We start from the raw sequence: 14,650 nt of genomic DNA, 5'->3' as shown, positions 1-14,650 counted from the left end.
TCTATATATCGGTTGCCCTTCATCAGGGCAGGATCAACTCACAAGGCCAAGAGCTCTAGTTCAGAGGAGTGGCACTGCAATGTAGAAGCTGAGGAAAAGTTCGATGTGAAAGATAAATAAGGTACTCAGTGCTGCTGTCCATTCAGCAGCATCAACCATGGAAATGTTTGATTTATTGCAGAAGGGAATTGAAACACTATCTTCACTGTGCCGTGGCTGGCGAACACTTTGGTGAGCATTCTTGGCCTGCTTTTTCTTTTATGCTATGATATAGAATATATAGAAGTGGCAAATCAGTGGGAATGGCACTTCTACTATCATGGAACCCTGCAAAACTTTATGCAATTCTTTGCTTTCTTACTATAAATTTCTTAGGCTGTGCTTTGAAAGTGTTCTTAAAAACAATTCTGAAAAAACGATTTCGAAAATGGTTTTTATGTTTTATAAAACAAAAGTCTGTTCAAGAACTTGAAATGTTATTAATCTGTTTTAAATTAAGATCGAAGAAGTCAATTGTTAAATATAGCCTTAATTACGTATTACTTGTGTTAGTTTGATGACAACTTCTATTGTTGTGCTGGACAGATTTTTCTTCTCAGAGAATCCATCTTCATAAAGCCCTTGTTAACTGGGTCAGTCAGCAAGCAAGGACTCTCCCCCCTTCCATGTAAGCTCTTTACAATGCCTTGCCGAGAGCACTTGCTCTGTGGCAAGGCTGCAGCCTTGACTATGCCTAGATCTAACCTTGCAAATATGGCCAGCCTTAACTCTGAAATCCGAACAAAGAGTGCATCATGAGATGCACATGTAGAAATTTTTTTTGGACCCAGAAGTTACATATTTTTGTCATAAGTTGCTCATACTAGCTAGTAGCTACACTGTGACACCTTATAAATCTCCCAAATAAGATCAAAGTAAAATGGGAACTGCACCATAGCAAAAAATGTTACAGGCAGGCATGCTACTGCATATACTGGGATTGCAGCATATTTCACTTCATCTATAAGAAGAAAGAAGTGACCCCCCGTACATAAAGTGAACAGCATGGCTGCTATGGATATGAAAAGAGATGTTAAACCCAACAAAAGCTTTCTAGGCAAGTCTCTACCAAAAGCTTTGCCTTTGGTACCTAAAGGTGAGAATGGCGAGAAACTAATGTTACTGCAGAGGTCACTGAGCAGAAGAGAGCAACTACTGATGAAATTTCATATACACAAAAGCATTGATTGGCCGCTGTTTAAGAGCTGGTTTGCTGCAGTACTCTTCTTTGTTGCCCCCTGGTTCAGGGAGTGATCTTTCAATAGGCAACCATCAGCTAATTTGCAGCAAAGGAGCATGAATGGAGGTGCTAAGCTGGTATGGTCTCTTTGCCTTGAAATATCTTCAGTTTTCTTTATTGAAAAACTTCCAACTTAGACTTTGTATTTGGCTTCAATGTAGCATGATGAATTCGATGCCCCTCAGTAATTTCTTCATCGGCCACAAGAAGGAAAACCCGTCTCCAAAAGATGTCCACCCTTAAGGAGAGGCACACAGATAGGATAGAAAATGGGTTGTGGCGCGTGGATAACTAGCACGTCCCGTTCCTGCTCCATTGCAGCACCCTCATGGGAAAAACAACCAGCAGGTCAATTTCCTCAGTTAATGTTGTTCCTGGGCTCCTCAGTAATTAGCCTCCTTAGTCGCAATATTTCTCGCCATTCTCACCTCTAGGTACCAAGATAAAGATTTTGGTACGGACTTGCCCTGGAAGCTTTTGCTGGGTTTGACATCTCTCCTCATATCCATAGAAGGCATGTTGATCACGATGAGTTTGTGTACGTGGGGGGGCATTTCTTTGTCCTTATAGATGAAGTGAAAATGCTGCATTTCCGGCATATGCAGTAGCACGCCTGCCAGTAGCATTTTTTGCTGTGGTGGAGTTCCCATCATACTCTGATCTTATATGGGCGATTTTTAAGGAGGTGTCACGGTGTGGCTACAAGGAGGATGTCAAGAGCTTTTTACCTGTCTTTGAGCTTGGTCATGTAATCGAGGGTTTTTAACAACCATGTGCGATTATGATATTAGAATATTTTTTATGAAGTGATTTTTGTGACGAAGGTTGTTTGGTAAACTAAGTTGACATGACTTAATAACTTAATTTAATTCATTAATTATATTAAATATATTTGATAAAATAATTTAATATTATAATTTAAAGTTATTTTTAATTTTAAATATTCGGTCAAAATAGTTAATTTTTTCTTAATTTCAATTTTTTTCCCTCATGAGTAAGAGTATGTTTTAGATTATGATTCCACGTACATGACTTGTTTTTTTTTTAACTAAATATTTTATGGTTATTTTATATATCTACCATACTTTAAATATGAATGTTTTTATAAATAAATTTGTTGTTTAAAATCATTAAAAATAAATATGAATTAAAATCAATAAGATAAATATTAGTTAAAATTAATAGGGATAAATATGTCAATTTTATAATTTACGATAAGTTTTAAATTAATTTTATCAAACAACTTTAATACTTGAAGTAAAAGACAAATAATAAGTTTTAAGCTAACAACCTAAAAATAATTTAACTTATCAAATTAATTCATTAAATAGTAAGTATTAATTTTTATTTTCTGGCAAAACGGGAAGCTATAAAATTGCCCTTGCTTCCTTGATAAGGATAAAAAATTTAAAGCATCCTGATGTTGTTCATCCTTTTTCTTTAAATAAAAAATAAAAATAACAATAGGAGAGAAAAAAAAATAATTTAAAAAATGGAGATATCAAAAAACTTTTACTTCATTAAATTTTAAATTTTAAAGTAATTTTTAAAGATATGAAGTAAATCTATATTTTATTTTTTTGTAAAAATCTTCTATTTTTCTATAGCATTTTTTAATTAAAAAAAATAAGTACATTCAAATGGGTACTAAATAATGATATCTTGGGGAAAAATAAGGTGTGGTGAGATAATATTACTATCAAAATTTTGAATTTTGGGAAAGTTGTGTTTGCTAGTGGCTATTTGAAAGTAATATGACAATCAAACTCCAATCAACTAGAATATGAGATCTGACCGTCAAAGGGAAAATATTATCTTTCTCATGCACTCTTTGTTAACTCCATTTTATGTTCCTAGATTGCCCCTCCATGCCTCCATTTAGCTACAACCCTATCTCCATATTAGCAGGAAGCCCTCCATGTCACATGAGATACTGAAAATTTATAAAATAGAAAAAATTGAATTTGAAACCTATGAAAAATCACCCGACTCAACAACCAGTTGTAATTTCCCTAATCTGAAACTTTTCTTCTCTTTGATTTGGGAACATTTCTCTCTCTCTCTCTTGGTTTCATCACCCACACGATCCCGAGACCCATCTAAAAATTCCTAAAAATTGTCTTATTTGAAAGAGAAAAAAAAAACATTAATCCAAAGCTCCAACTTGCATGTTTCTCTCTTGTCCACATAAAAGTGCAATGAAATGGAGCATTCCATCCTAAAAAGGTCCGGCTAAAAGACGACTTCAAGAGGAGCATCTGTGATTGTGAATTTACTACAGTAAAGCGTACCGGAATGGAAATGTGGAATCTAAAATATTGGATTCGTGAACAAGATATCTCTTCCTGTCATTGAGTGGCATTTTGCCCTAACCCCAAATCGAAATCTGAAGGTAAATAATTTTCATTTATTGTTCTTTAGTTCATCTATTTGAAATGGAGCACATCAACGATTTTGGAGTCAATTGTGGAATTGAACTTTTGTGTTGGGTTGTGGGAACCATATTATTCCCAAATAACCATAGGACCCACAAGTCATATTGAATCCAGATGGAACTTACAGCATATCTGGTTGCAAGTCACATTGTTATTTCGGGGATTGTATCATAGGTACTACCTTAATAGCCCTTAGGTACCACCTTAATCTACTTTAGGTACTATCTTAACCGACCTTAGGTACTACCTTAGTTAAAGTTGGGTTCTACCTATGCGAAGCCTCAGACCTTCCTTTGTGACCCTTAAAGCATGTCATTATGTGATTATTTTGTGTGTTCAATTGGTTCACATTTGGTTTTTTGTGAACTGTACCTTAAGTATTACCTTAATAGTCCTTAGATTCCACCTTAATCTACCTTAGGTACTATCTTAATCGACCTTAGGTACTACTTTAACCGACTTTAGCTATTACTTTAACCGACCTTAGCTATATCATATATTCTACAGCTCTCCTCCACAATCAACCTTTAACATATGCAAGTTTTTTACATTGCCACTTTGCACATATGGTGGCATCACAGGTTCAAATTCTCCTTTACTGGGTGATGGCTAGGAAAGGCTTCATCAAGAGATCATCTTAGGTTTCTATTTTCTGAAAATAAGAAATTCTTTGAAAATTTTATGCAACAGACTCATTAGCTTGAACATAGTTTAGACACAAGTAAGGGCATTTGTGCAACCAACCTCATTGGAAATTCAGTTCTAAAAAACATTATGGCAAGTCTTCTTTTCTCTTTTAATGAGGCAATGAGTTTGTTTAAATATGTCTGCCAATGTGGACATGTATAAGAACTGTGTCCTTTTTTCCAAAAGAAAAATGTGTTTTGTGATGTGCACTCTACTCTTGAAGAGCTCACAACAGGGTTGTTTTGCATTTCAAACCTATTTATTTCTTTCCTTTTTCCACCCATATCAAAACATCTACTACCATCATTAACCTAAGACATACCTAGATATGCTTGTGGTTGCATGTGTTTGTGTTTGTATCAAATTCATCAAAATAAATAAGTGTTTGTGTTTGTGTTTGTATCAATGAATACTAAACATAGGTAGCTAGCTACTGTTGCATGTCTAGAAGTAATGAGGAATATAGAGAGAAATAAGATGGATCCAAGGGGTGTACAAAACTCAAGGTTGGTCCTTACTGAGTCCAAGTGTTTTGAGCTTAGAGCTGGACGACTCAAGGGGTAGAGGAGTGTATATATAGTGGAAAAAGGCAAAGGTTATCATAAATGGATCAAAGTGGGTAGAGGAGTGTTGGACTAGTTTTTGAAGTCCTTGGATTCATGCCATAACTGGATAGGGGAAAAGCTCTTCAAGAGTGAGATGACCACATATACCAACCTCAAATATTTTTTACATAAAATATTAAGCTTCTAATTCACAGTGACAACTAATTAAGATTACTCCTGACAATACTACATTTAAGCAAAACCAAATATATTTCATTCTAACTGCATACTTAACCTTTTCTCTAGACCTAAAATTTATTTTTACATATTCATATCTATGTTTATTTTCTGAGAAAATATATAGGAACAAGAAAATAGTTTGAATATTTAAATTTTCATGACCGATCAACATGTTTTCTATGACAAGTTTTCTAAACATGTAATTTGTTATAAATTAAATAACATTCATACACAAACTACTTAAAAACCTGGCATTACATAAAACACTATGGGTTGAACAATTGATATTCATCTTATCACAAATGCATAAAGGACCTTCATCAAACAACAAAAAAACACATTATGATTGCCAAACTACCATATATGCAGGCAAGAATCCAAATAACCACATTAACAGGTACTTATGCAAATACTATTTACAATTTTAAATCAATTAAATTGTCAAAAGAGAGCAGGTTTTACACATTATTACTTCACATACTGTAGTATTGTTCCAAATTTCATATTAGGTGGCTTGTAATTGAAAAATAGTTCGTAGCTAAATGCACAATATATCCAACTCTAGGAAACAAACATCTTTACCTTAAACTTTGTCTCAACACTTTGCTTCTACGAATCAAATGCACCTAAGGATAAAGGACTAGCTTGCTTCTGGGAGTGGTCGAGCAAATTGGAGGCAAACAACTAAGGAAGCTTGCAACTGCATGATAAGAGGAGTTGGATCAAATCAAAGTGAAGATGATCTATGTTCTTTTCCAATAAGCCACTTATATCATAAAGAACCTAGCAAACCTCCAAACGTTAGTAAATGTGTACACAACGATAAATCTTGATTTTTGAAGGGTTTTCATGAATGAATCAAGCCAGCTCAGACAAGCATAGGGTAATATTTTATAAGCATCAAGCTAGTCGGTAATCGTTGCTATGCTAATTTGATCAAGATAAGAAAACTCTACAAAACATGTAACCATTAAACCTCTTTAACAGTTGATCGACATCAAGTCAACTACCTTATGTTTGAATTAGCCTAAATGTTTTACCACATCATCAGATAAATTACAATTTTTGTACACAATGCCAATTTCAGGATGAGAATTAATTTAGAAATTACAACCATGCAATCACAGAAGCTACTTTCCAAGTAACAACTTGTTTAGTATTAAAAGACTCCTAACTTTCAAAACTCCTACTCGTTTCCCTAAACAAATGGTAGACACTTTGTAAGATAAACCTTATTCACCAAAGAATTGTCTACTTCAAGATAATATATATATATATATAATAAATTGAGAAGTTAGTAAGAGTAACTTTTAATCAAAGTTGGTCTCTATCCTTCGATAAATATTGTCTTCTTTAAGAAGTTAATTTCTGATGATCCTTTCTTCTACTAAATCCCTAATTAACATCAATCTAAAAGGAACATCTAAAGGTAAGCCTAAGTATATAAATGTCAAGTGCCCTACCATTTAACCAACAATTGAAACTAGTAATTCCACGTTTTGACATTCTACTTTAGAAATAAAATTTTCTATTCATTCAAAGAACCATCACAAAGAAAAAAAGGTTCACCCCACAACTAACAATTAATCATTACCATTTCATATCAAAGGAAAGAATAGAACCCTTAGTAAAGAATAAATGAAAAAATTATAACCCTTCAACATTATTTCGCTGATCATAAAGCCTTGAAGGAAACCATTATTGATGGCTCTTTGAACCATATAACTTGAGGCTTCTATGGCTACATAAACAAATATGAGGAAAATAGATTGTCTTGTCTCAAAACTAGTAAGATTGGTGAAAAACCAAAAGGAGATTTATATATATATATATATATATATATATATAGAAAATTTGATTGTAGTATTGATAAACTTAATCCATCTATTTTCACCCATCAGGCCTATGCCACTTACTTGCATTTAAAATGTCAATGCCAAAATGGTTTTCTCTCAATGGGATAAAAAAAAAAAAAAATCAAAGAGTTCAAACTTTGCTACTCATCCACAACTCCCTTGGTTTAAATCCTCTACAGTATGTAACATCCATGAGCTAATGATAAATAGATTACTAGTTACCACCACTCATGTCTAGTAAGAACAATAAAGTACTACAACAAGCTATTTTTGCATCAAACTACATAGTTACATTGTTAATTGTTTATGATTCTTGAAAGTACATAACCCAGAAACATCTTTTTCACTATTCAAACATAGTCTCATTCCTCTATTACACACAAGCTATTAAGCTAAGGCTCTTATTCACATTTTGAAAAATATCTTCCATTTTCAAAACTAAAAAAGAACATAAAAAAAAAAAATTAATGATGTGTGTGGTTCTCAATTTTTTTTCCTAAACAATTCCCCACAAACAGTTGTTCTTGTAAACATTAAAATTTAAGATATAACAAAAAAAAAATCCCAAATATTCTAAATCACAGGGTCATTAACAACGCAAAACAACCATTCTCGTTTCCAAAATTCACTCGATCTAAAAATTTCTTTAACCAAAACAAATTTTCCCTTTATTTCATTCATGTGAAAATGAATCAAAATACAACAAACCCCAAAATATAAGACCTTCAACCCCAATATTTTCTCAACAACCAAATGAATCCTTAAATAGAAAACTCACCTATGATTGATTAATCCAAAGCAAGAGGAAGTTCCACTTTGGTTTCCAGAAACCTTAAAAAAATTCCACCTTTGATGAAGAAATATGAAGACATGCCTTGACTTTAGCTTCGTTGAAGGTTTTCGGAAGATGGCTATCGGGTTTGGATGGTCAGTTCGTGAAGAGAGACATACTAGGGTTAGGCCAAAATGAGACGAAGATGAATTTGGGAAGATGGGTATCCATCGCTTATCCTTTGTTTTCTTATCTCCATCCATACCTAGGTTATTTTCAGTGAAAATTTTAGAAAAGCGTTCTATAACTTGAAGTCATCTCATACTCAGAATATGGTCATTGCCTTATTACTAATACTGTCAACTGGCTGGCGACCTAAAAGGAGGAATATAGATTTGCCTTGTGAAAGTTCTTCCATGATCTTGAAAAAATTCAAGGTGGGATATCTATACATTGTTTGCTCAAATGATCTTGAGAAGGAATGTGGCTACTATACCCAGATTCTTAAGGTTTGGGATATATTAGCATTGAAGGATATTCCGAAGCTGGTTAAACACCTTGACAGCGTATTTGAAATGTACACTGATGATTATCTCAGTCGTTGCAAAAAGAAATCTTGGGAGGGGTAAGATATTTTTTTTTGTTTGCTATTAATTTCCAACTTCAGAAAGATTGAACACACAAACTTTTTTTTCACCAATTGAAAATTGATTGAATTTTAACCTTGTTTTTTAAGCACGGGGAATTGGAAATTCCAATGAGTTGGACAACTTCATATGATATTGTTCAATACAAGAGTCTTAGCAATAATACAACTGGTAGAATTTCAAATGTTAGTGGTCTGGCCAGAAGAGGCGGTTTTGAGAACTCAATTGTGAGTGAGAGAGCTTTTTAATTATGAAATTTTACTCCGTGACATTTAATATGGTGCAACACTTTATTTCTGGCCATGATGGTAGAGAACTGGATCTTCCCTTTGAATTAACTGACCAAGAGCGGGAGACCATTCTCTTCAATAGAAGCAGTTTTATACTTGGAAGGTCTGGCACCGGGAAAACTACAGTTTTGAGCATGAAGCTATTCCAGAAAGAGCAATTGTTTCATATTGCTTCAGAGGGATTATATGAAGTTGAGGGCCATTCGTCTACGCATGCTAGCCAGAGAAATGAAATTGGTGAATGCACTGGAGATGCAAAGGGAGCATGCTTGCACCAACTTTTTGTTACAGTTAGTCCGAGACTGTGTAATGCCATTAGGCGACAATTATCTCACTTCCAAAGGTGATGGAAGAATTATAATACATCAACCTTTTTACTCTTTGTTATTTGTATATAAGCACCTAGTCTTGGTTGTCGTTTAGAAGTCCTTATTTAGATGATTGCTCTAATAGATCTTCCGTAATCTCTATATTTTTTGTTTGGTAGCTTTAACATGTAATCGGTTATCTTTTATCTGAAAATAAATCTGTATTCTAGGTACAAAAAGGTTGTTTTTGTTTCTAACTGTATTTCCTTGGACTTGTAGCTTTGCTTCTGGTGGGGAATTTTTGGTAGAAAGCAGTTCACTAGATTTGGATTATATCGATGACACGGTGCAATTCAAGGATATTCCAGATTCTTTTGTTAATATCCCATCGAAGTCATACCCTCTTGTTATCACTTTTCATAAGTTTTTGATGATGCTTGATGGAACAGTGGGTAATTCGTACTTCTCAAGATTTCCTGATGCACATAAACCTTCAAGAACCGTTACCTTGAAAACCTTTATCAGATCAAGAGAGGTTAATTATGAGAGATTCATATCATCTTACTGGCCCTATTTCAAATCCCATCTAATAAAATATCTTGACTCTTCTGCAGTTTTTACCGAGATAATTTCTCATATAAAAGGTGGGTTAGAAGCAGGAAAGGCCCATGATGGTAGACTCTCTCATGAGAACTATCTTTTACTATCTGAGGCTCGGGTGTCTACTCTTACCATGGAGCAAAGAGACAGAGTTTACGATATTTTTCTAGAATATGAAAAGAAAAAGTTCAAGAAGGGTAAATATGATTTGTCTGACTTTGTAATGGATCTTCATTTTCGACTTAGAAGTGAAAGATATGAAGGTGATCACATTGATTTTGTGTACATTGACGAGGTGCAGGACCTGACCATGAGACAGATTGCTCTTTTCAAGTATGTCAGTAAAAATATTGATGAGGCATTTGTTTTCTCGGGTGATACAGCACAAACTATTGCTAAGGGGGTTCATTTTAGGTTCCAGGATATACGCCATTTGTTCTTCAAGGAATTTGTATTGGGCTCTAGAACTGATGCAACTGATGCAACTGATGAAAAGAAAGAGAAAGGAAAATTATCGAAAAATTTTCATTTGAGCCAGAACTTTCGCACACATGCTGGTGTGCTTAACTTAGCACAAAGTATAATTGACCTTCTTTACCATTTCTTCCCTTTAACTATTGATGTATTGCACCCTGAGACAAGCCTTATAAATGGGGAAGCTCCAGTTTTGATTGAATGTGGGAATTTCAAAGATGCATTGTCAACTATTTTTGGAGATAGCGAAAACGCCAAAGGGAATGCTGGTTTTGGAGCGGAGCAGGTTATATTAGTGCGGAATGATTCTGCTAAGGAGGAAATTTCTAAATATGTTGGAAAGAAAGCTCTTGTTCTGACAATATTGGAGTGCAAGGGCCTAGAGTTTCGGGTAAATGATATTTTATTTATAATCCATAAATTTTTTTGTTTATGTATTTTTATGATTTCTTTTGAGAAAAAAGGGTTGAGATTGTTTTTGAAGGATCAATGATACCAACAACTTCTATCCTTTCATCAGCTTAGGCTTTTCTATGATTTCCCGTTGCTGTTCTAAATCCTGCATGACCCTACTATATTGTAACACTTCATACTGTGCTTTTCGTATAATGTTTTCCAACAATTAAAGGATATGCGTTTGTTTTGCATGAAGCATACCTTTCATGAAGTAACTGGCATCCTCGCATTCATTCGAATGACATGTTAATATACTTTATATTTTTACTCCTATGACTAGTTCTTTGACTTGTTATTGTTTTCATTTTGTAGGATGTCTTGTTGTGTAACTTCTTTGGGTCATGCCCTTTCAAACACCATTGGAGAGTCTTATATCAGTTGATGAATCAGATTAATTTGGTTGATTCTAAATCCCTTATATCTTTTCCAAGTTTTGATGAGGCAAAACACAATGTCTTGTGGCTATAACTCGTACACGGCAAAGGTTATGGATCTGTGATATTATAGATGAAGTTTCCAAACCAATGTTGGAATACTGGGAAAAGTTGTCCCTCATTCAGGTCAGATGTCTGCATGATTTACTTGCTCAGGGAATGCAAGTTGCAAGCAGACGAGATGAGTGGAGGTCACAGGGTTTCAAGGTTTGATTTTTAATATTTTTGTTCTTATTGTTATTGCCAACATTATTTGCCTCTTTTTCTTGAGCACCACCTGAAGCTAGTAAACTGAGAAATCTAAAAGAATTTACTGCAAAACTAAAACCAGTTTCCATTTGTCATCTCCTTGCTGTTATTGATACTGCTATTTCAAGTTCTGCTGCTGCTGTTGTTGAATTTGTGTTGATCTTGAAGCATTCCTTGAGGAGTATCTTATTCTGACTAATTACTGTTCTTTACCACCTTGCAGCTCTTCTATGAACATAACTATGAAATGGCAAGGCTCTGCTTTGAAAAAGCAGGGGACATGTACAATGAAAAGTTTGCTAGGGCTGCTAGTCTTCAAGCATTGGCTAATAGTATATCCAGTTCAAGTCCTCAAATGGCCAAAAATTACCTTAGTGAGGCTGCTGATATGTTTGAAGGCATTGGCAAGGCTGAATATGCTGCCAAGTGTTTTTTTGAAATGAGGAGTTACGAAAGAGCAGGTATTTGTTTTTTTTTCTTTTTTCTTTTTTAACAAGGTTTTATCAGATTGACTACATATTTTTTATATCAGGAACTATTATCTGAAAATTCAGGCATATCCTGCAGCATTAAGTTGTAACTATAAATTATTTAGTTTACTTTGAAATTAATGGTCAGTTCACAGCTTTTTACTAGTCTGAATGTTGAATATGAACCTATTTGAAGTGGCTCATTTTGTACCAGAGAAGCCCATGTATGAACAAGGATTAATTTTACTTCCCCACCTACCATATTTCTCAATTCCATTGCCTTGAAGGTGTCTCCCGTTTGATCTGTTCCATCGCCTTCAGTCTACGAAAGTTAGCAATATCCCAAAATCTATAGATCAAGCCATGTGGTTGGTGGGGAAGACTGCTAAGTTCTAGTCCTAAAGATAGACAACAGTAGACAATCGATCTTATCAAGGGCATGCAGCTTTGCAACTCTGAAGAACAGAATGTTTCCTATTGTTGGTAATAAAAAGACACATGCCTGATTTGTTGTCTCATAAGTTAATGTTTTAGTACGTTAGCATTGCACAGATGGAGTTAATGGTGATTTTACCTGGCACCCTGTGTCCTGAGATAATGCGTTCTTTTTTCTTTTTTCATAACCTCCTTGTTGTGAACTTACTTCAAGGTTATCTTAAAGTAATAGTCCAGTTTATGATCAAGTTGTATTTACTATTCTGCTTGCATGATTTTCCACCGGCCATGCTAGTGATCATCTTGGATTATTGCTCAATTGTAATACCATCCAGAATTCAAATTTAATTGAATTTTTAGTTCTTATCCCTTTTTTTGGGGGGGGGGGGGGGGGGGGGGGGGGGGGGGGGGGGGGGGGGGGGGAGGAATTGACATTCTATATTGTAACATAATTTTTGAGCAGGGAGAATTTATATGGAAAAATGTGGGGAACCTATGCTGGATAAAGCCGGGGAATGTTTTTCTCTGGCAAGATGCTACAAGAGTGCAGCTGAGGCCTATGCTAAAGGAAACTATTTCTCAGAGTGTTTGGCTGTATGCATTAAAGGAAAACTCTTCTACATGGGTTTGCAGGTCATCCAGCAGTGGAAACAAAACAGTAAGGGTGCTATTAAAGAAAGTGGTGAAATACACAGAATTGAACAGAATTTGTTAGAAGGATGTGCCCGTCACTGTCATGAGCTTAAAGATCTCACAGGCATGATGAAGTATGTTAGAGCTTTCCATTCCTTTGAGTCGATTCGCACTTTCTTGAGGGACTTATGTTGTCTCGATGAGCTTCTTTTGATTGAAAAAGAAAAGGAAAACTTTGTTGAGGCTGCAAATATTGCAAAGAGCATTGGAGATGTATCATTAGAGGTTGAAATGCTGGTGGAGGCTGGATGTTTGGAAGATTCGTCAAAGGCTATTCTGCAGTATGTGTTAGTCAATTCTCTGTGGCAACCTGGAAGCGAAGGATGGCCTTTGAAGCATTTTATACGAAAGAAGGAGCTTGTAAACAAAGCCAAAGTAAATGCTGAGAGGGTTTCAAAGCAATTTTATGGATTTATCTGTGCAGAGGTTGACATCTTATCACATGAACAGAGTACCTTGTTTGAGCTGAATGAGTATTTTAGATCTTCCCAGAATAATGGAAGTGTTAGAGGTGAAATCTTATCTGCTCGAAAAATCATTGATGCTCACCTTCATTTAATAAGTATCTTGGAGGATAGGGGGAAATTTGATTTATATACCTATCTGACAACACATTCAGAAGAAAGAATATCTCCATTGAAACTTTGGTTCACTTTTGGAAGTTTTGGAACTTCTGGAAGGATGAGATTGTGAATATATTAGAATATCTCGGTGGAGCTATTAAGAAATATGTGGATTATAAAGAGTTCTGTTTGAATTACTTGGGTGTGCTGAAGCAGCCCAATAAGCGAACTCCTCTCTACCCTGAGGCAGATTGGGTAAGAAAAACCAATGACAGATTTTTGCATAGAAATGGAAAATTGGTCTTCATTGATGCTACTCAGTTTGTCTCTGCTGCCAGGAGTTATTGGTGTGCAGAATTACTTTCTGTAGGCATAAAGATTTTGGAAAATCTTGAAAACTTGTATCAGTTCTGTTCCAGGAATTCCTTTCCTGTGTTTTGCCAAAGCATTCCTCTTATTTATATGAAGACAGGGTCACTGCACTGCTGGCATCCTCATGCCAAGGCACTCCAAATGTTTCTCATAAAATCAAGTGAGCGCTTCTTTGGCTACATATATCCCCTTGACTGAGGATATGGTGTCTCTCAGAGAAAATAAGCTTGCTGGGAATTTACTTAGAGAAGTTATTCTTAAAAACATCAGCTTGAAGGGAAACCTCACATATGGTCGAATTGGGAGGGCAGTGATGATTATGCTTGGGTCATGTAAGCTAACTGACAAATTTGCGGAAAGCTTTAATAAGGATTCACCATGGAAAGACTTTATTAAGAGACTTTGTGTTACTAAGAGATCAGAATTGTCTTCAAAGAGTTCTGCTGCTGCTCAGGAAGAACTTTCATTGATTTTGAAGCTCCGTGAAGCACTGGAAGACACTTACAATGCCAACTGGCGAAAAGAAATTGATTTTGTGTCACCAGTTTGTTTCTTGTATCTTGTGGAACACCTATTGTTTTGAGTGTCATATTGCCAGGGATACGTCTTCACAACTAAAGCTTTGGTGGTTGAATGGCTTATTTTCCAGCAGTGGAACACCACTCCGAGTGCCAGTTCACTGACGGATGTGTGTGCATCTGAGAAGACTGAGATATTGGGGGACACTTACAGTTTCATGGTCTCCATCGTTCATGAGCTACTTTGTGATGAGGAGGGAACAGTGGAATGGCTTGAAAAATCTATTACAGATTTGAAGGACTATCCAGTGCTGGTGTTAAGACTAG

At 35.3% G+C, this 14,650-nt stretch overlaps 1 protein-coding gene and 1 long non-coding RNA gene across 2 annotated transcripts; both read left to right on the top strand.

The window, feature by feature from the left end:
* The first annotated feature begins 23 nt into the window (after window positions 1-23).
* On the top strand, window positions 24-2,102 carry LOC117919777. Its single transcript, XR_004652142.1, has 3 exons — window positions 24-231; window positions 586-1,356; window positions 1,441-2,102. It is a non-coding gene; the product is annotated as an uncharacterized LOC117919777 (long non-coding RNA).
* A 6,636-nt stretch (window positions 2,103-8,738) lies between these two features.
* Window positions 8,739-13,563, top strand: LOC117920223 (TPR and ankyrin repeat-containing protein 1-like). The gene is made up of 6 exons (XM_034837631.1): window positions 8,739-9,094; window positions 9,339-10,524; window positions 10,902-10,914; window positions 11,031-11,230; window positions 11,496-11,733; window positions 12,641-13,563. Exons 1-6 carry the CDS (start codon window positions 8,739-8,741, stop codon window positions 13,561-13,563), a joined length of 2,916 nt encoding a protein of 971 aa, XP_034693522.1.
* Window positions 13,564-14,650: the final 1,087 nt, after the last annotated feature.

This window comes from Vitis riparia, chromosome 8 (genome assembly GCF_004353265.1).
Source record: "Vitis riparia cultivar Riparia Gloire de Montpellier isolate 1030 chromosome 8, EGFV_Vit.rip_1.0, whole genome shotgun sequence".
NCBI classification, from domain to species: domain Eukaryota; kingdom Viridiplantae; phylum Streptophyta; class Magnoliopsida; order Vitales; family Vitaceae; genus Vitis; species Vitis riparia.
Note: the sequence above shows the minus strand (reverse complement) of the source record. Positions and strands in the feature narration are given on the sequence as shown.